We start from the raw sequence: 22,441 nt of genomic DNA, 5'->3' as shown, positions 1-22,441 counted from the left end.
CGCCGGATCTAGGCAAGGGCTTGCGCGCCCATCGCTTTGGCCGGCGAGGGCGTCGCGGCCCTTGCCCAGAGCCGGTGAGGGTTAGCCGGCCCTCGCCTAGAGTCGACGAGGGTTGTCCAGCCACCCTCACCGGCCCTAATTTCAAAACCCTGAAAAAAAAACCTAGAGAAAAGGGAAAAAAAAGAGAAAAAAACATAAAAAATCGTAAAATTATTAAAATATTATTTTAAAATGTCCACGTCAATGCCACGTGGCCGTTTGGCGTCCACGTCAGCGATTTCCGGCCAAAATTGGCCGGATGGACTCAATTAGCAAAAAATGAAAAGGTTTAAGACTCAATTGGTAAAGTTGAAAGGTTTATGACTGAATTGGCAAAAATGCAATAGGTTTAGGATTTTTTAGATAATTATCCCGTTGTATGATGATCACATCAATTACAGTACTATCCTTGAGGATATCATGAACTTTATATCTTGGCAAGCCCAAACATGTGCAAATCAATCTCCCCCCAAAAAGCAAATAAAATTACTACCTTTTTGGAGCTTTTATATTTTAACTAGTAGGTTAAGTCCATTAAGAACTTTTTAAAAAAAAAAATGAGTTCCTCTTGCAAGAAATTACTAGATAAATTAACAAAAAACGATATAAAGCACTAGTTATTTACGTGGTCCGATGTAGGTGTTGGTACCTACTCCATGGAAAGAGTCAACTATCAAGACATCCACTATAAATGCTAAGAATACAGAGTTTAAAATCGCTTAGTAGCTAAAATATTTCTCAGCCTTAGGTTATATCCAAAGTAAAAATTACAAGTGCTGTTTCATAATCTCTCATAGAAAACTCAGTAGAAATCTCAAAAATTGAAAACCCCAACATATCTCTTATTTGCTCTAGTGGGTAATAACCGGATAAAATTATGTAGAGAAATGATTGGGTGACAATCTTTAATCTATTGTGTAAGAAATAATTATAAATTATTATGGAGTGCTCGTTCAAGAATTTGTGATTCACAACATGTCGTTACTTTCACAATGCCCTAAAAGACTGTTCTGCTTGCAAAGTACAATTATGTATTTAAATATTTATGGGTGACTTGCGACTCAAACTAGGAGTCCAACTCCAACGAAACAAGTACTTTGAGGATTTCTTTCTCGTTCGAACGTCAAATCACAAGTCCTATTTGAATTTTAAATTTATATTTGATTAGATTTTCTTCACGGACTCGAATGCAAAACATAATTTGAAGGAGTCGGTAGACAGAGTCATATCAGTGATGGTCACATCAATTTCAATACTATTCTCGAGGATACCACAAACTTTATATCTTGGCAAGCCCACACATGTGCAAATCAATCTCCCCCAAAAAGCAAATAAAATTTTAACCTTTTTGGGAGCTTTTGAATTTTATTTAGTAGGGTTAAGTCTCGCAAAAACTTTGTTTCTCTTTCTTTCTTTCTTTTTTCCTATAAGTGTCTCTCCCAATAACTTGCCCACGAAGAAAGAGACGCCTGAGACAAAAGAGGTTTGCTTGTTGGGATAAAATGGTTGACAAATTAGGAAAAAAAGACCTATCACTAGTGACCACACAATCCATTACTTGTTGGCGAAAGCTAGGCCTACTTTTAGGGTTTAGCTAGTGAAGTAAGATAGTGGTTTGAAGAAGACCCTCGCTCTCTCTTTGTCCCTGTTTGGTCTTTGTCACTCCTCTTTATTTTGTAACTAGGATCAGTATCAGATCTTCTTTTCTTATTGATGCTTTCTTTCTTTCTTTCTAGAACGATTCTCTCGTTGATTTGATGGGGGCTACAAAATCCCAATTCGTTCTCTGCACCTGGAACAAAGTTTGTGGGTATCTGCACCTTCCAAGATCTTGCCTTGGGATACATATCAGAAACTTATCACATCTGAATTCATGCATGAATTCTAAGTGTACGTGCAACTTTTTTGAGTGTGTGCGCGCTGCAAAAAGACAAAAGTGAACCCACAAAGATTGATGTTAGGTAGGGGCGTTCTTCATTTTTCTAGCTGTCAATCATAACTCCCGCCGGATAAAGTTTATGGCTTACTTTGTTCGCAATCAACTACGAATCTTCTCCTTTTTCTTCTATTCTTCAGTTTATTAACTATTAGATAGTGAAGATGATGAGATGGTAATGTCAAGTGAAGCGGGGCAGATTCCTCTTTTGAATGTTTCAAGAGCTGGGCTTCTGTAAAAAAACGTAATAGATGGGATGAGAGCACAAAGAAGTATATGCTGTAAGATTCTAAGTTCAGGATAAACATTTATTTGGGACATCTAGCAATGGTGCAAAGCATCATGACTTGAGAATTTGATGGATGAGTAGAAGAAGAGTCTAGACTCAATAGCATATAGGAACCCTCATGAGAGCCGTAGCTTTTAACTAGGGTTCATTTTTTGTAGACATAATCAAGGGACCAAGCCATACAAACCATTCATGGCAAATCTCTCGATCATTACGTGCATGACTTGCCTTTAACTTAACTGAAGAGGTAGAGTAATGACGAGTCTCTTAACCTGTCGCTTATTAAATTTTGTTTTTCTACGTGGTATATTGGCGATATAATTTCAAGTTCGTGATAGCCAATCTCAGTTGGCATGAATTAAGTAGCTCGTGCTGAGTAAAATACTACTTATTACAAGTAAATCACACCAAGAGAGAGAGAGAGGCACAAATTGAAGTACGTGTTGTTGGCAAGGGTTGATAAAACAAGTGCTGCATCGACAAAATACTTCACCTTAATTAGCTCCTTGTGCACTTACCAGATAACAGCAAGTGAAAAAGGATAGATAATCTGTGTGAAATAATAGATATGGTCTGTATCACATAATCATTATCGAGTCATTCTAGCCACAGGACAATTTCAACACGCTCTCTTCTGTAGAAGGAAGCGAAGCTTGAAGGTACAGGTGACTTGTGGCCGACGTTGAGTCACCCGTGATTGTACGAAGCTTGTGGAAAGAAGATTAGCTGTAAAGGGTTCGACGAGACAGAATCTTCTTGGTAAGGAAACACTCGTTTTTGCTTTCTGAAATTCTTCTTCTGGTTCTTGTTCCGAGGCATCTAGACTTCCGGTTGAAAATCACCGACACAAACATGCAGATCAATGGGAAAAGCAGCAACGTTTTTGTATAGCCCCAAGCGAAGTACTTCGCTTTTGGATGTCGGGCGTAGATTTCTTCTTCATTAATTTCTATTACTCTTTTTTGCCTTCCAAGGTCGAAAAGGGCATACCGGTTTATTCAAAACGTAGCTCTCACTTCATGGAGAGAATATTTATGAATGACATAGGGACACGATACGTTGCTGATCCAGTGGAGCGAATCAATCACTTTTCAATCAAATCACTGCGCCTAACAAAATGAAAAACACATTCTTAAAACATGTTTGATTTAAGGAAACGTTATTCCATTAATTCCAGGAATATGCCTATTTCATCACTTGGTTGGTAAGAGAGAACATGACTTTTCCTAATAGCTCTAGTCACTCATAATGGAATTCTTATTTCTACATGAGATTTTCAGTTTCTGATTAGTTAGAAACATTTGCCAGGTAGAAAAACAAAGGTCTTACTCATGATTAATCTAAACCAGAATATGAAAATCATACGTGAACACAACTTGTAGCAAGGAAAATATGTTGTATAGATGTTCTTCTCACAAATGGAAAAATCATACTTAAACACCAATTTCTTATCCCACTTTATCCTATCGGTGTCTATTTTCTCAAACCAATGTGGATTCGACGGAATTTACTTGGTGCTACTGAGTGACGTGGCAGTATAAGGACTCCAGAAATTTTAATTCTAATTGTACCGCGTATATTTTCATTCCCCAACTTAACGATGGATCATCTTAGGTTCTGTAACTTTTTTAGAATAGTTCATTCTAGTTTTAACAACTTATTGGTAGGCGAGGGGTTCAATCCCCCGCATCCTTAATATGTCCCACGAACTGTGGCGCGTGTGTTGGTACTCCTACAATCTCACCTTTGGATGCTGAGTTCCAATAATTCCACATGCACTCAGTTCGGACATATCTGGTGCAAGGGGTGAGGGAGTCCCTAGCACCCCGTGAGAGATTCAAGTAAGGATGATATGGGTTCCCCTCGCGACCATTAATTAAGTGGGGAAAAAAGGCCGATGACTCATTGGCTTGCCAAAAAAAACCTATGTGGTAGTTTATTTATTGAAGTTCTCCAAACCCCGTTTGTCGGATAAATCTTCCCCAAATTAGGTAGCAAAGTGAAAAGAAAAAAAAAATCATTCGGCAGATTGCGCAATTGACAAGACGGGGTTGAAATTAGTTCAAAAGTGGACTTGGCAAAAACGAACTCTAACCTGATAACGTGCCAAATTTGCCTAAAATTAGGGGGGGGGGGGGGGGGGGGTAATTGTCCAAAAAGTTATAAATTTATTGTACGATGATTAGTCTTAAACATTTCAATTATGCCAATTTAGTTTTAACCTTTTGATAATTTATCAATTTAGTCCTTCTAATCAATTTTGACCAGAAATCGTTGACGTAAATGCCAGTAGGCTTACGTGGTCTCGCTTGGGCGAGGGTTGGCCTTGCCAAATCTGGCAAGGATTGCCTTTGGCCTCGCCTAGGAAAGGCCGACCCTCGTCGACCATCGCCTGTGGCTGACAACTAGCCACTGGTGAAAAGAAAAGGAAGAAAAAAGAAGAAAATTTATTTTTTTAAAAATTCCAAATATTAGTCACGTTAACGGCAACCATACCACATAGGTCATCTTGCATCCATGTTAGCGAATTTGATCAAAATTGATCGGAAGGACTAAATTAATAAATCGTCAAAAGGTTTATGACTAAATTGACACAATTGAAAGGTTTATGACTGAATTGGCCGCTATACAATAGGTTTAGAATTTTTTGAACTATTTTCCCAAAAATCAAAAAGGGTAGGTTTAGGACTTTTTTCAACTCACAAAAGACCGGGTCAACTCGACCCTTACCCATAAAATTTCGGGATCATAATTGAAAATTTGAATTAGTCAAAGTTACACAATATCTAGTCTAGCGGTATAGGTAATATCCCAAAAAATGTACTCAATTGCTAACATTTCCCTATTTTAAATGGGTGAATCAAAATAATTTTGAACATCATAGACATATTAATATTCGTCTCCAAAATTTACTTATCATAAAAATTTGTCGGTGCTTAAAGGACCACCAACATAAATAACCACTTAAAGACCGTCGCATTACTTGATAAACTAAAGTAGTTGAACAATCTTAGCCTGTTTAGTTCAACTGCAGATATACTGTAACTATGCTATAGTTGCGTTGTCTAGTGTTGTGTCGAATCACGTGTTTGATAGCATATCTTTTAAAGATGTTGTGTTGTGGCTACAAATGATTCACACGTTTGGCAAAAATTGCTACAAGATTGTTGTGGCTATCAAAATGGGAAAACAAGATCCATAACATTGTTGTATATTTTTTCGTTGCTATTAAAGTTTTTGGCATGTTCACCATATATATATTTTAAACAACAACAACAATGGTCATCATCATCGTGTAATGATAACTATGATGTTTATTATGTCCTTATTATTATGACAACTATAGTAATAGCAATAATATTTTTCACAATATTGCTATTAATCTTTTAGTGATTATTATTATTGTTATCGTTGTTATCATGATTTTTGCATATGTTATTGTAAAATTATCATGGTAATGTTATTATTCATCATTTTAAAATTCTAGAATATGTTATAGCTCTCACTTTAAAAAAATTTAAAAGTCACAATACTCCAAAACTACTATAGGCATACTGTGGGAAGCTGCTGTGAAAATGCTGGAGCTATGGAGAATCTGCAGCCGCAAATATTTAACCAAATGCCTCAAAAAGCCAAATACCATATTTGTATGATGAACACATTGAGGCAATATATGGTTGAATAATTACAAGGAGTATGATACACGCTTATTTTGTCTACAAGGTAAGTTTTGAGCGACTAGCGTTTGATTGTCATGTGTCGCTTGAAATATATTAGTCAATGAAATATGTTTTCACTATCAATAACAATTTATGTGTAAATATTTTCGTGGACAATAAAAATATTTTTCGTTCATTCATTTTTATAAGTGATACAAGCGATCATTTTCTTAATAAATGGAAGGACCATATCGAACAAATTAAAAAAAAAAACTTTCCTGGACTAAATGAAAATATTCGATGTTGTCTCTAATCTTGTATAAATTGAAGGACCACATTGAACATAATATGTACCAAAAGTCCAACGACCACATTGAACAAATTAAAAGTTTAGGGATCATATTACATATTGGAATAAAGTTCAGAGATCATATTGAACAAATTAAAATTTTAAAGACTATATTGCACATTCGTTCAAAGTTCATTAACCGTTTGTGTTATTATCTCTTTTCAAATCGTTTATTATTCGCGAAATAAATGCTCCCTAACTATTTCTTTTGGACTTGTATACTGTAAATGTCGGGCAATATTCTTTATTGACTTGTCGAATTATTTGTTGTGTTGGCACAATGATGGTACGTACACTTGTCGAATTGCAAGTATCACGTGCGAACGGCAATTGTACATAATGAAAACAACAGTTCATTTAATTATTGCCTGCTGCATACTGTTTCCTGTCTTAGAATCCAATTCTCTCTGTCAAGAAAATTCAGACCAGTCACCATTAACTTTTTGAGCAGACCGAGTCCTTTGTTTTAGGTAAAGGATGGCGATATCCACGGTCCGAGAACGACCCTTCGAAAGTTGGGAAAACCCACACGCACACGTATACATAATACTGCTTTCCCCCATCTCTTGGGGCTTTGAGTGTCAAAGATCTCTCTTGCACGGGTCGTATATGTGGTCGGGAATGAGTCCTTTGTTGTCCATTTGAATGTGGCGTGCGCAAAAAGACACGCACGCAGACACGACGAGTGAACAAAACCCTAGTACATTCCAGGGTTGACGACAGAACGGAATGAGAAAAAAGAAGCTTTGTACACCGTGCATGGGGAACATTCGACTAGCCCAGCATAATAAAACTGTGTATTTTACGAAGCTCTACTCCATTAAAGACTCTTCACCCTCGTATCCTCTTTTGTCGCTCGTCCTACCTAGCTAGAGAAGAGAGAGAGAGAGAGAGAGAGAGAGAGAGAGAGAGAGAGAGAGATTTTTAGTTATTAAGTCAAAATTAACGAGGGTTGGTGTGATTTTGCATGGCGAGTAGAATCCAATGTAGATCCGAGAGCCTAGCCGATAGGGACGCGAACTCAGATCTCAATCGCTCGTTTTCCATCTGCACGGCGAAGAACCGGCTCATGAACAAGTTGAGCCGGCTCTTGAGTTGCTGGTTTTCGGCGCACAGCCGGTTCAGGTCCTCCGTCATGTCCTCGAGATGCTTCTTCTTGCGAGAGCGGGACCGGCGTGCCGCCTCCCGGTTCGATATCATCCGCCTCCGCTTCCGGTCGTCGTCCGCAGAGCTGAGGGTCCTGTTTGAGCCCTCTGAAACGGAGTTATTGGGGCTGACGGGGCTCTCCGACTCGAGAACCGACAAGAGCTCTTCCAACTCATCACAAGTGAACCCGGTCCCGAGGACCGGTAGCTGGAGCTGAACCGGGTCATCCGAGCAGAACATGGCTCACTGAATCGCTTAAGAATATTAGACCGGAGAGAGGAAAGAGAGGGAAAAGGGAGGGAATGTGGTGAAGGAGCATGGTATTTATAGCAAGGGAGGGGAGGGACACATGGGGTCCATCCAAAGGAGAAACTTTTGAATGATGAGGGCAAATTTGTCCACAAATTCACCTTTAGTGTGCAATTTTTCCTTCTTTATTCTTTAATAAGGTGTGATTAGCCAAGTGTTTTGTTTAAATTACAATTTGTTTGGGGGGTAATAGGTAGCAACAGTAGTGGGATCACTTTTCCTCCTCATATGTATGGATGTGCAAATTTTCTTTCTTTTGGCTTTTTGTAAAGCAGAAGATGGGGGGTGGATGGACCCCAAGAGAGAGGAGATTTCGAGTCTAGCTTAATTACGAAGAATCAGCCAAAGGCATGACACCAACTAACGAGATTAGAGAATAATCAAACAGATTCAGCCGAAGTCATATGGAATACGCAGGTGAAAAAAAGAAAAGAGAAATGGTGACTGAAAAAAGTAGGGAGAGATAGAGAGAGAGAGAGATAGAGATAGAGATAGAGAGAGAGGGAGCCAATAAGTTGGAAGTACATGGAACTTGTCGGTGCCACATTTGTTGTCTAGAGCACAAAAAATGTGAGAAAAAGAGGGGCTCCCATGTGCAATACCAAGGATCAATTCCCATTTCTCCTTTGTTTTTTCTTGAATTTTTCGGATCGACGCAATTTTGGGTTATTATTGATTTCGTCTAGACTATCGCGTATAAACTAAATTTATGTGGGGGGTTTCCTTGTGATTAATAAACTCGACGATTGGATCACTTGCTAGTGCCTCTCATCAAGACCGGATTCCGTACCCTTGGCATCTACCTCGGTATGTTCAGGGAGAAGGTCTTATCCAATAGTACGCCCAAAGCGATTGGTTAATGGGATTTAAATGGCCTAGAAATCTATCTATTTAACCGTGTTCACTTTGATCAACTAGAATCGTGACGAGGGCTAATGAAGGCACTAATTCATTTATTTTAAGGCAATTAGTTAACACCTTGAAGGTATCTGCTGGTGTATGTGAAAATTGATACTTTGATATGTTACTTGATCTAAAAAGTCAAGCATGCATCCGATATTGGAATATAACAATAAAGGTGATGCGTGATGCTCAACATCATCCCAAAAGAAAAACCATGTGGGCGTCTAGTTGAAGACTTTTCATAATTTCTACCTTAGTTACGCCATATCCTCCAAGAAAAAGACTTGACTGATTATGATTTATACTGGTAATGTAATGACTCGGCTCGTTTTATGTGGACCAAACTTTTAAAAGATTACTTTGAGTGACCACACAAGATGTTGGCAGTTATTTTAGCAAAAAAGAAGAAGAGGGAGGCCATTTAAGGGTGTGTGTTGATTTATGAATTCCTCAAAATGGTCTTTTCCAAATCAATTGGGAATTATGATGTCACAAATTCTCTCACTTAAAAAAGTTACGTCCATGGATATTCTCCCTATTTAATGTGTAGTTCGGTATATTTCTTCATCCTTCGCCATCCTAAAAGCCTGTTAAGGGTCGCACCTTATCTGAAACCCTTTGCTTTAGCGATCACTATCCGCCCTTGTCGGATCTAGTATGGGCCTAAATTGTCCATTTTCCACACACCAACTAAAGGGGTTCTCGGTTCGATATCATAAGTAATAACCCGGTCCTTTCCCCTTGAGCCAAGCCCCCCAAAAGAAGTTTTCTGAATAACCACGTGAGGTGGTGACCATTTGGAAGTGTGTGTTGATTTACACATCACTTAATATGATTTCTTGCAATCGATGTGTGACTTGGTATATCACAAAAAATGAAAGAAAAAAAAGCATTTCTTCAAGAACAAGATAAAAGTCGTAAGTTCTCCACGTGCACTTTCTCCATTGAAGTAGGAGAACGGGAAGATAAGGGTGAAGTGAAAAGAAGACTGTCTATACTTTGTGACCTTTATTCTGTCGCATACGGCAATAGATTTAGATCTCTCGGATTCGATCTCCAACTTTTCATGTCTGCGGTTCCCATAACGCCATGTGGATGACAGTGCAACATGGGAAATTGAAACGCAAATCCTATGCGTACTTAATTTACTCATGACATGACATTCTATTTGAGGGCAGATTTTGGGATTAAGTCGTGGCCACTTGTCCTAAGCATGCCCGATTGCCTTTGCTATTGGATGGTTTCCTCTAAATAAGGAATTTTCCATGGTTAAAGTTCAAAGATTACAATATGAATGAAGTTACTTTCTAGCAATTTGAAGTGGGCACGATCTAGTAATAATGATAAGGTGGGGGGAGAATTAAATTACGTCGCAAAAGCTAGTGCTTTTACTTTATTTAAATCATGTATTATAGATAGAGCATAACCGGTCAAAAAGAATGGACTGGGTGTGTAGCCATCTACATTGAAAATCGACTGCTTTGTGCTTAACAAGTAAAAGAATTATACTCACTCAAGCCCACCAACAAGTTTTGTTGACTTTTCAACTATAGTTTGAGTTGTCTTTTTATGATCGAAAGACAGTTTCGGTAAACGTAGATGATAATCCTTTACCTAAATACTTGAATTGCCTAAGATATATCAAGTGCTGCTTTAATGGACAAAAAGCCCGACCCTCGGAACATATTATAGCCCCGGGTGGCAAATAGCCAATGCCAAGGTGCCAAATCTTCTAGTCGATGTGAGCTCTTGGGAAAGATCGGCCTATTATTCCCAGGGTAGCTTTCATCCGTTGAGCAACTGCCCTTCCACTCGGCACAGTCGGATTAATAAGGCCAACTTTTGTTCCTGCTCAACGGGTGGGTGAAGATTGAGCTTGTTTCATAAAAAAAAACAAGATATCAACAGAACTAGTAGTGCCACGTCAAATAACTATTGCGTGCAGAAAAATGACGACATGAAATAGTGTCGAAACCTATGATTTGTACTCTAATATCGAGTACACTTTAACATATTTTTTTTCGCAGAGTGAAATTTGTTGTTGCTCCTATGCAGAAACCAATGGCTGCTACTGGATGTGTGATTAGTCCCTTGTGCATAGAATAATTCATATAGTTAGGTGTAAACCCACACGAAAAGGCATGATTAGGAAGCCTAGTTTTCATTTTCTATCCCGTCTTTTCTTAGAATTAAACTGAACATTATCATTGTCGCTCCAAGGGTCACCGCCGCCACCGCGAACACCACTGAAGACCAGTTGTTGCCTTAGTAACCATTATCTGTTGCCACTATATCCGACGACACACTAATGGCCGCCACCACGAGCAACTATCGTACTCTCTCTCTCCCTCTTCCTGCAACGACAAAGGTCGCACAAGGTCGAGCTCGGTGCCAGCACGACTCTAGGGGTGATGAGAAGGAGGGCTTTTGGTGTATTTGGGTTGAGCGACGCTGGAGCCTGGAGGCGCTAGATGCGGTGATGCATGGTGATGTATCAGGTGGTATTGACAGAGTATTCTTCTACGTGTTACCAACTAGAGGCACATGCGGTTGACATTTGATGAAAAGACCCACCAATCCGAGAACAGCAACAACTAATAATGTATGCTACCCGTACAAAACTAATCCTTTTTTAAAAGGTTAAAATGTCATGATACACACCCAAAACTTCATAACATTAGATGTATATATGTAAACCCGAATGCAAAATCTGTACATTGCGTGGCATACCCTTATCGATGGTCGCATACAATCAACTCGTGGTTACATTCGTTTAGTGTACTAATTTTTGCAAACCGGTCTTAACATACCCAACACGGCTCTATTCCTTAACGAGTATAGCAGCGAAGTAGGGAGAGAGAAGTCAAATACTACCGCAACCAGGGCAAAAGCTGCTAGTTTGAGCTTTTCATTTGCCTCACCACTTCTTGGAAAAGGAAATGAACACTTTCATTTTCTTTCTTTTCACATGGCTATGCATTCCCACTATAGCTCAAAAGCCTATAAACTACCCCCATCCCCGGCAGTTTTCTTTAGTTAGCAATTTTTGCTTTCCTGTGGATTGGCAGTTAGTTTCAGTTGCTGCATGTTAAGCAATTAAAGCCGAGAAAAGGATTAGTGGAGGGTAACATGGCAATGCATGCACACGTTACGTTCGAGCTGCTCCTCCTTTTTTGGCTGCTTTTCTTGTGGCCCTCTCTGAGATTTCAGGGGTTGTCCTGAAACTAGGCTTTAAGATAAAGGCTTTTAGTAGGGTTCATGTGCTGTGAACCATATTATGTCCGATCATAAGATGCCCTTCTACTTTAATCTTTGTATTTATATGCCGTTTAGACATTAATAAAACTCAGACCCCTCAAAAAGTACTAAAATGCTTGCAACCGCCCCCTGCAGGTTGGTTTTTGTTGGTTTCCCTTCTCCCTGTTTTCATCAAAGAAAAGATTGTGACCCCCATTTTATAATGCCCAAATTATGTCACCGACGTTCGACCGTGTTGGAGGTGTTCCATCTCCGCGCGTGCAAACCATGAAATTTAGGCTGCAGAAGCTGTGGAAAAGAAGACTCCCGTTGGCATAAAGAACTTGGTGTGGATTTTACAGGGGGATTACCTTCGACGTTTGTTGTTTTTAGTGACATGCCACAAGAAGTATGGAGATGTAACATCGGTTTTGTAGGAGTTTCAGCTGGCAAGAAAAATGAAGTTTGATTGTGGAAGAAGAGAGGACTAAGAACCCTCCATCTATGAGAAGGGTTGAAGAAATAAAACTAACATCTGAGGGCTGAAAAGTCTCAACAACAATCTCCAGTAAGGACCAAGAGCCTCAGGTGACATCTCTTTTTAGATACTAATACGAGTGAACCAAACGTTTTGTCGAATAATCTCTGCAAATGTTCATAGATCAATCCATCCGTGCGCATTGCATCGAAGCTCCACACGAACGATGACAGTTATGACCCTCAAAATTGCTTTGAATGGAGATGTTGAACAAAATGTAATGCATCCGGACTGAATTGAGTCGACCACTCATCCAACCATTAAAAGATGTTGCTTTTCCTCCCCGAAACTATCACCATGTTCAAGCGTCTTAAGAGATGACCATCGGCTTAGCCGTCACCACTTCTATGCAGTAAACAATCAACATAAGAACTCGTGTGGAAGACCATCATCAAGGCACAGTATCTTAATATTTCTCTCTTTTGGATTAGGCACCATCTTCACTCTGTGAAGTTAGCATCTCTAGTCATATGAAGCTCAGTTCGAAGAATAACGACAGCAATATTTGGTCTCTTTTAGCTCAAGAGAAGATTCACCCATTACTGGGTATTGCAGCAGGCAAGAGAGGAAAATTTGATAAGTAAACCGATACCTACCTTGCATTACATAGTTAAGTTATAACTACCGATCAGGAAACCAATCGAGAGAAGCATTTAGCCACAGGCGAAATTCATAGCGACATCGATACTAATTGACCAATATTTCGTCTTCAATTTTTAAAAGATAGCTCACGCTCAGGGGGGAGTACAAAATTAGTCTTACCATGCCCCCAATGAAAAATTGAGCCTATTCAACTGAGGAACTAATCAGGGTATAGCATAGGGATAGCAAATTACCTTTTTCCCCTTGACATTACAAATTTAGATTGTCCACTGATCTATGACCACAATTACATTTGTTTCCAACACATAACTTAGAGAGAGATGATCACCTAAATTTAAAAAACACAATCTAGCAATTCCACTCTTACATCTCTTACAAATTGGTCCCCTCGAGCTTTCGTTTGCAGATAGGTATTCCTTGTCTGATTTTCCTGAGTGCTTATAAGTTCACTAGAGGATGTCCCTGAACTCACGAGAATTACTTCATGTCAGTAAAGCAAATATTTTAATTTAGTTCAGAACCAAAGAAGAAATATTGAGGCATAATCATAACCATTGACTTGTATGGGAATGGAAAGTGAGAAATTTCTCACCATAAATACCTCATTATAAGCAAATTCCCATCGCAATTACCTTGAAAAGAAGATCATAAGCAATGTGTTCCCATGGCAGAGATATAGACATCAAGCAGCATTTTAGGGGTATCATCAGTTCATCATCATGACTAGTGGTGGCCGAGGCTGCAGCATACGCATGCTTTGCCGCCACAGATGCCACCGATGCCGCTTTCCGAACAATTGAGCCAATCCCGAATCCTCTGTTAGATACAGAAACTGGTGAAAAGGGGCCCACATCCTCATTGCTTTGATCTGATATTGCAAGATCAAGAGTCAGGAATGGATTAACAATACAAACCTAGTCAATCTAATCCTCTTCCCAGTCGAGGATTTTTGTTTTCCCTTTTCTGGATAAGTCAATTGAATGAGTCACAACCATGTGGATAAAAATGTTATGCGGAATGTGATGCATTAAAATCAGATGAACGACCAATATATGCAACCATCCTCAACCCCACCGCCCCCCCAAAAAAAAGAAAAAGAAAAGAGAGAAGGAAGAAATAAGACGTGAGAAAAGTACTAATATCTGGTTCCATTGATTATACCAAATATCGTTCTACATACCAATATCATAGTTATAAAGCTGACAAATGTCCTCCGTACTTTAACAAAATGAAATGCAAAAAGAAGTAATAGCATTAAGAAAGTTGTCTCCCTCGTGAATGATGTTTGCCAAAAACTCAAATCTGGATCAATAAATGAATCCAAATAAAATTTCACAAAGACCAGAGATAGCGCCAATTTATGTGAAGGGTATATCCTACCAACAACACCAGAGACAGCAACTTCAACTTCCCCACGTCCTCCAGGTCCTTTCATGTAAAGCCGATCTTGTTTGCCAGGTGAATGGCCAAGTGACCAGAGGCTCCCAAATTGAGACTTTCCAGCTGAGAGAGAGAGAGAGAGAGAGAGAGAGAGTCATAAAACACCCATAGTCATCACTATTGTAATAGCAAACAAATCTGTATGCACAATAACTCAACAATAAATCATCTACAGCAGACATAGCCTATTATTTCTAACAAGAAACAAAAGCCACTGTAGCAAAATTATCAAATCCTTTCTAGTGTTTTAGTTAGATGAATTATTATCCTCGCTTACTTTATAGAATGGTTATCTTCAATTGACAAAGAATATACTCCAGGGATCCAAGCATGTAATCCTAAAAAGGTAAGCTTAGTTCAGGGGCTTACGGTTAATAATGAAAGCAGAAAGATTCTGCAGTTTTAGCATGAAATATCTGCCTTCCAAACTCATGGAAGTTAAAACATTTCATTCTTACTTATGGAGCTCAATATAACTGCACTAATCCCAAAGTAAATTAGTTAGCACCGAATCTCTTGTGACATACACTTAAAATGACCATACCCCAGTGTAGATCAATTCTCCTTTAAATGGTATTGAGATAAGGCTCATTTTGATTGAGAAAAGGAAGAGGGGATGTACTGCAAGTAACCAGATAGCAATTACTACTATCCCAAACTTGACGTGAGCATTTTCCTACACTGTTGTGACAATGGGAAAAAAAAGATCCAAGAAAATTAAAGAGTTAAGCTATTTAGAAACATTAAATGAGATGAAGCAATATTGTACCATTGTATGCTTCTCTGACCATATGATAGCTGACAAATCCTGAAAAAAGGGTAATCTGAATTCATAAAAACAAGTCAAAAGATGCTGTTTCCGAATACAGGAAACTTTTCATCAAATGAAACCTATGCATAAATTAAACACAAATCACCATTAAAATTTAGTGAATCTTCTTAGCATGTGCAAACAAACTTTCCCATTAACCTTACCAAAAAAAAAAAAAAAAAACTTTCCCATTAAAATATTGTGACAAAAAAATAGTAGACATAACCTGATAGCTAAGTGGCTACGGCAAATTATGCAAAAAAACCAAAAACTTGAGATAGACAGCAGTTTAACAGATCACGTAAACTCAAAATTGATTTATCCTAGACCTCGACCACTGTTTGACAATCAAAGGGGGGTCTTAAGCATAACTCAACAGTATAATAAAGGTTACACGAGAAGTAGTAACTCTCCCAATCCTTAGGTACATCGCGTGCAGTCACGAGTGCTAGCGAACTTCTCATATACAAAGACCTAGATTAATATAACAATTAAACAAGAAAAACTGAAACATTCTCACTAATAGTATCAAAACAGCAAGTTACAAAGGTTAAATGAGAAGTAGCTCCTCTTCCGATTGTTATGCATCTTGAGTGCTACAGAATGCATGCAATGTTTACAAACCTCTCTATAATGAAAGACCTTGTGCATATAAAAACTAAACAGGAAAACTGAAAACACTCTCATTAATAATTGAGTAAAAATTCCTAAAGAACTCATAATAGAACATCTTTCTGAAAAAAAAAAACAAAAAGAAAAATTGAAGTACTATAAAGCAAGTAGAAACTTTCATCCAAAACAAAAATTCTTACGGTTGCTGATCTGAGAGAGCCAATTGTTACAGCGAGGATGCAAGAAATACAGAGAACAAAATAGAATAAGTGAGATCCCTAAGTGGCAAGGCACAAACGCTAATCTCAAGAAACTCTATGTCTACATAGGTGCACGCATGCATGCATGTGAGGAAAACAAAAAGACTTAAGTCAGCCAAGCAAATGTATCCATGCCTAAGAGTATGCATCAGAAAAACCGACAGAGATCTACTACATAATTATGTACGCGGACCTTACTGCTCTTGGAGTTGCCAGAACTCGCTTCAATTCGTAGAGGAGTATCACTACTGGAAATGCAATCATTTTGCTCCTTTTGGGAAGCAAATGCTGCTCCATCATGAGCATTTAGTAGAACACAGTAGCAATGGTCTGTTGATGACAAGACCTGCATAGGCAAATAATTGCTGAAATGCTTTACATAATAGCCACCGAGTCAAAATGAACTAGGATATCACATTGTTCTCTGTTTATGTTTCAACTAGTGGGCAAATCTTCCCATCAAAATCTAGAAGTATCAGAGTACGTTTGTTGGCTAAAGAGTGAGTATCAATGACAGAGACAATGACAAATTGCTTAGATGCCAGTCATGGTCCAATCTTTACTTTCACTTCATAGAGGTAGACAGAGGCTCACATGGTAATAATACAACCACAAAAATACAAGATGAGGGACGAAGAATGAAACAATATATACAAGAACCCATACATGCTTTCGATGACTCAAGTTTGAGGATATAAGAATGTGATAAGAACTTTTTATGATCTCATAGAAGCTTTTCTCCAATGCTTTAGAGCACTAAAGGTAAGGGAAAATAAAACCATGCATCGAACTCTTACACCGGGGCACATAAAGACATAATACCCACATTATGAGACCTTGTACAGCCCTATTGTGTAGCAATCAACTTATGCTAAATATAGCAAGACTGATTTGATAGGTCATTATATATGATATTAACTGAACACAAGAATATGGAACAACAAGATGCACTTGTTCAAAAATGAGAGCCGAATCATTACTGTAAGAAAAGTGGCCTCTCGTATGAGCATGGTCACAAAACATGATATAAAAATAATCCAGAAACTTTCAAGTTCCAGCAAGAAATCAATTCTGTTAACATATCACACTGGCCATCTAAATTATTCTATCATCAAATTGGGAGCATCTCATCTCTTAGCAGAAGAGAGCATAGATATGAAGCTATTATCACACAATGTAATAAGAAATGCATATACAAAAATTAGAACTGTTACCACTGCATCAAATGTGGAGTCAAAGTCGTCAACAGCAAAACAGATATCTGGATAGGCAGGTGTTGTCTCTACTTCCTGGATATGAAACATTGGCATTGTCAGATAGCGAATGAAATAAGAACAAGAAGGAAATTGTAATATCCTAGAACCATAAGGGGAAAAGGCTGCAATGATCAAGCATCAGTAACTTGCCTTTTTTGAGTCCAAATGGAAATTGACACGACTAGGAGATGCATAAACAGTTTTCACAACCTGAAGATAATATCGATCTTCAAATTAGGAAGTAGAGAAACAAAAAAAAAAAGAAGAAAACCACAAATAAGTACTCAAACATATGGCAAATAACTACAGCATTATGGTCTTGTACTTGTCTCATGACTTGAATAAAGAAATCAATATCGAATCTATTGGCTTGAAAGGGACTGATCAGGGAAAAAAACAACAGCCTACAGCTGACCAGCAGCTATAGGCAATAGGTTCTCTCAATCAAAGGAAAAGGATCAGAATATGCAAAGATTTATAGCTAAGTAAAATTGTTTCACTGAACGCGCAGATAGATCAATTCTCACTGAATCGAACTTGAAAATAAATATTTAATCCATGTCACAACTCCACAGACCTCAAACCGGAGTATCAGTAATACCGACGAACATCGAATATATATGAATGACAGGAGAACTCTCCTGAGAAAGAAAATAGCTTTTTTTTTCTCGATTATCCCTCTTGCATTATCATTAGAACTGAAAGAGAATTATATAAGAGCTTTAAAACGTAATTAAAGTACAAAAAGGGTAATCAGCTTAGCTATTTTCTTTTTCTTTGGAAGGGGGTCGGCTGGGTTGGCTTCCAATTGACTGCTTGTCTCTGGATATCTACATTGACAATCCCCACGTTCCACCCCCCCCCCCCCCCGAAACCCCAAAACACCCCTTACCCTTCCAGGGATTCCCGTGTCCGTTCTTCAATTGGTTTGTTCTGTCTGGATTTATTCTGTTTCCAATTCATTAAATTGGCACGAAAGCAAATTCAAACTTTACTCTTATCCCATGATTTCTAGGAGACTTGAGACCAGGTAGCATCGGAAGGTGCAACTTCCGCACACGAAAGTTCCTTACAAAGGTCAAAACAACCTGGAGATATATGGAAATATGTAATCAAGGGGTACATCTTATAACTCTTTTTTCTAGGGCATATATAAGGTTGCTATGAGTACCTTATATATTGGAGACAGTGGCGTATCTTGTCCTGCCTGATGGTTCTTAAGGACTTCATGGCTGCAGAGAACAATTGAACAGAAACACAGCTTACGTAGATAATTGAGCACTGCAGAGAAATAACACCAGGAAGAAACCAAGCACGACATCTCAAGTATGAAGCTCCAAGCAGCCTGTGCTAACATTGGTTATTCACGTATAGATCTTATTTGCGGAAGTTCTCACTTCAACAACAACAGCCACCACCATTGCCAAGTGGAGCCAGTAAAAAAACATGCATCTTTCAAAGAGGCATGCAGCAACTAAACTCTCCAAGAAGAAATTACAATTAAAGATAACTAACATTTCATTATTTGAAAAAAACGGACCAGAAGGAGCTAGTAGGTCCCATCTCCGAACTCATAGCAGAAGAAAAAATTAAGATGACAAACGAAAAAGTACTTTTTAAACTAATATGGATTGCCTTGTGGAATCTAAATAGGCCTACCCTAGCCTTTCATCACCTCATAATTCACGGATAATTGGAGAAATTAAATTAATTAAGATAAGTTTTCGCAGTCGCCAGCACAATTGATGAATCAAACTTTTGATACTCAAATTCCAGGGAATGGAGTAGGTTCGTATAAAAATTCAATGTAGACAACTTGCCTGCAAATTGCAACTGTCACAGTGAAGGAGGTGTGTGCAATCAAATTCAAATAAAAGGAGCGCCTCCAGTCCACTTCATCGTGACTATTGCCAAGTAACTTATCCAACTGCTTTCAAAAGTTAAAATAGCAGTATTAATATATCAAAAGAGATTAACAGATCATATAAACTGAAAATCAAAGTGCATGCGGGATACTGGAAAACAGGTCAGTAAATGATTCAGAGTGGGTATATTTGTTGTGCCGAATTTCCTTTGAAACCTAAAGACGATGAACCAGATAAGATACGCCTATTGAAAGGACTAAGATAAACAAATGTCTAATTCGAATACACTAGGAGCAGGAAAGCTTGATACATAAAGAAGGCACGGAGCGGTTGAGTCAAATTGTTGAATGTAGCTAGCTAAGTTACTTGTATTTACTATGAGGATACTCCACTCACGAAGTTCCCTCTTTAACTTAGTATCTGGCCATGCTAATATTTAGTAATGAGAAGCTTCCTAGAAGAGTGCCTAACAACCTATTTGTAGGTTGCAGCCAAGTTGACAGTGCACACTCAGGGAAAGAGAAGACAGTAAAATCAGACACAGCTCAAGTTAAGTTCCTTCATTGTACGAAATCAACCAATATACCCTGTATCAGTTCATAAAACAAAATTTTTGAGTAGTTTCCTCAGTTTCCATAGACTTGCCTCAATTCTTTCCTCAAAATCTAGAGCCAATTTGATCTAGGCCATGTGAAAATAATAGGAACTTGTTAGCTAACTCTCCATAAGGTGAAATTGAGATTTATAATTTTAATCAAACTATAGGAGAGATGTGAAGTATTCTAAGGAAATTCACAAGAGGTTTGGAAAAGTCACAATTCCTATGGAACCTTAGATATGCTCCAACACTAAGCATGTCCGTTTGTTCAATGAGACCTCAATATATCATGCTGACATATGTCATAGAAAAGGCAAACTATGATAAGTATGTTGCCAAGAACATGGTAATAAATCTGAATCATTAGTTCACTGTGTGGGTTAAATGAAATCCAGTAATTTAAGACCATGCACTATATAAGAAAATCTAGAAAAAAAGTAAATTAACCAAAGCTTTTAAATTAAAACCTCTTCGGGACCAAGTCAGCAAGCAAGAGTAATACCTACTGCATCTTTAGTTTACCCTGACAACTATAGCTTAACATGGTCAGGCTTATGCTAGCTCCTCGAACTAGAATTACCTCAAACTACATTCTTGATTTTTCAATGATAATATCAACGTTGGCAAAAATAAAAGATAATTATTTGATCAACAGAAATCAACAGTCAATTCAAGCAGAGCTAATCTGATTAGAAGGACAGCACAATCGCATGTGTACCGTGCAAACATGACATATCTCGCTTAACCATCATTTATGAAATCAGTAAATTGACGAGATCTAATTCTAATGAGGGAAGCGACTGTTATATTACAGTTAAACAATTAATGGCGAGGCATGGAAAAAAGAGAGGAAAGCAAAATTGAATAAAGTAGAGTAGCTCAAAAGTATTCTCATGGTCCCTTTTACCTCAGAAGCCCACCTGCGTACAAAGTAGGGAGATACACCATCTGGACTCTCATTCAATGGATCACCTTGTGTCCTCTACAGCAGACAATTCCATAGACAGCACTTTATTTACCGATGCTAATTAACAGGTAACACATATAGCATATGTGGAATATGGAATAATGAACAAGGCATCGGCTAAATTGGAAGATCCCCTATATGGATAACACACGTTCCAGTCGACCGGCGATAAGAAAATAAGATTACCATTTTTCTGACAAAAAACAAAAGGTCGTCATCCTGCCGCCCCCTTGACTCCTTCCCGCGGATAAAATACAAATCGAAAACATCACGCCAGAACTTCGGATCCATTTCCACATCCGTAGCGTCTTGCTCGTCGACATTCGTCTTCCCTATCAAATTGGAGTGCTTCTTTACCATGCTCAACAGTTCATACCTGCAAAAACAGCGCCAAAAAAAACGCGGTCATCAGGTCACCACCAACCCTTCGCAAGGGTTGCCCGTCTTCATCCCCAAGTTCAAGCCACAGACCGCATCTTCGCGCACGCATGTAAAAAGTTTCCACCCAGGGAACAAAAAATCACGCCGTCCATCCGTATCCATCCATCAATAAACTAATTTGCAGGAAGCTCACAGCGACATCGATTTTTAGCAACAAACGAAGAGTTCTTCTCGATTCAATCCGCGATCGCTCGAGCAAACTCGACCTAACACACACCCCGCATCTTCCGATTCCGGACGCTACACTACAAACTCATCATAATGCGAGAACATGCAGACGAAAAAGAACGGACAAAAAAAAACGATGACCGCGGCGCTGAGCTTGAAATCAGTAAGCAGCAACCTGGTAGGAGTGTCGCCCCCATCCCCGACCATTTCCTCCTCCGATCCGAACCGCTCCTCCTCCTCTCCGCCCTCCGGCTCCGACCTTCCTCCCTCCGGCCGAATCGATTTGCGGGGGATCGGATTAGGTGTTCGCCGCCGCCGTGGGGGTTGAGCTCTGAGCGCCGCTCCGCGACGGTGGCCGATGACGACCTTCTCGACCTCGGCTCGGCGCGGGATGGCAGGCGGTGGACATGCAGGGGGGGGTTTTTTATATGGTGCGCCGGAGCCTGCGCGAGGAGGAAGTACACTCGCTTTGGCGGGAGGACAGGTATCCGGGCGGCCGGAGGGGCTCTTTCGGTATTTCACCGCTCCTACCGGTCGTGCTATGAACAGTAACACCAACAGCTCATAGATTATGTGATTTTTAATAGGTTAATGCCACGAAAAACCATAAACGAGTATACCTGTGACAATTTTATCCCAAATTATTTTTTTGATCACAAAAAACCCCAAACTGGTACACTTGTGACAATTTTATCCCGAACTATTTTTTTGACCATAAAAAACCCCCAACTGGTATACTTGTGACAATTTTACCATGAACTAATTTTTTAATATTATTTTTTACTTTTTCGAATTTTTTTATTTTTTCTTTTCTTTTCTTTTTCCTTTCCTTTCACTTTTTTTTTCTTCATCTTCTTTATCTTCAACCTATGGCCGGTCCGGCGATCGGTCAGAGGCGGGGCACTAGCGAGGTTTGACCTCGCCAGTTGCCGGCGAGGGGTCGTCCTCGCCGTCGCTGGCAAGGCTCGGCCCTGCCAGCAACTGGCGAGGTCGGCCTCGCCTAGAAGCGGCGAGG

The 22,441-nt window shown here is 39.1% G+C and overlaps 2 protein-coding genes across 7 annotated transcripts; both read right to left on the bottom strand.

Moving 5' to 3' along the window:
* Positions 1-6,870: 6,870 nt before the first annotated feature.
* Positions 6,871-7,727, bottom strand: LOC115676476 (basic leucine zipper 4). Its single transcript, XM_030599418.2, has one exon. It carries the CDS (start codon positions 7,656-7,658, stop codon positions 7,215-7,217), a length of 444 nt encoding a protein of 147 aa, XP_030455278.1. The 5' UTR covers positions 7,659-7,727; the 3' UTR covers positions 6,871-7,214.
* A 5,369-nt stretch (positions 7,728-13,096) lies between these two features.
* Positions 13,097-21,929, bottom strand: LOC115666015 (uncharacterized). 6 transcript variants are annotated; one of them, XM_056311691.1, is made up of 13 exons: positions 21,289-21,548; positions 21,004-21,193; positions 20,758-20,832; positions 19,208-19,314; positions 18,559-18,619; positions 17,534-17,597; positions 17,346-17,416; positions 16,325-16,477; positions 15,218-15,272; positions 14,389-14,511; positions 13,923-13,971; positions 13,641-13,824; positions 13,097-13,470 (listed from the first exon to the last, which is right to left on the bottom strand). In XM_056311691.1, exons 1-13 carry the CDS (start codon positions 21,348-21,350, stop codon positions 13,447-13,449), a joined length of 1,218 nt encoding a protein of 405 aa, XP_056167666.1. In that variant the 5' UTR covers positions 21,351-21,548; the 3' UTR covers positions 13,097-13,446. The 6 variants fall into 6 exon arrangements, 5 of the variants coding, with proteins under 5 accessions (XP_056167666.1, XP_056167667.1, XP_056167665.1 ...); XR_008816632.1 differs by lacking the exon at positions 13,923-13,971 and having other exon boundaries at positions 21,289-21,549; XM_056311692.1 differs by lacking the exons at positions 13,923-13,971; positions 21,289-21,548 and adding an exon at positions 21,602-21,929 and having other exon boundaries at positions 13,641-13,876.
* Between the last annotated feature and the right edge of the window lie 512 nt (positions 21,930-22,441).

Source organism: Syzygium oleosum, unplaced genomic scaffold, assembly GCF_021117445.2.
Source record: "Syzygium oleosum isolate NSW1041296 unplaced genomic scaffold, Sole_v2.1 Sole_v2.05, whole genome shotgun sequence".
Classification (NCBI taxonomy): Eukaryota; Viridiplantae; Streptophyta; class Magnoliopsida; order Myrtales; family Myrtaceae; genus Syzygium; species Syzygium oleosum.
This window is presented reverse-complemented; position numbering and strand designations above follow the sequence as displayed.

Excerpts from the sequence above, each read along its gene's own strand:
- LOC115676476 (XM_030599418.2), bottom strand. The coding sequence starts at position 7,658 with ATGTTCTGCTCGGATGACCCGGTTCAGCTCCAGCTACCGGTCCTCGGG.
- LOC115666015 (XM_056311690.1), bottom strand. The coding sequence starts at position 21,350 with ATGGACGGCGTGATTTTTTGTTCCCTGGGTGGAAACTTTTTACATGCG. Across the intron at positions 18,620-19,207 it reads GTGACAGTTGCAATTTGCAG|CCATGAAGTCCTTAAGAACC; the intron begins GCAAGTTGTCTA and ends TGTTCTCTGCAG. Across the intron at positions 15,273-16,324 it reads GCAACTCCAAGAGCAGTAAG|ATTACCCTTTTTTCAGGATT; the intron begins GTCCGCGTACAT and ends TTATGAATTCAG.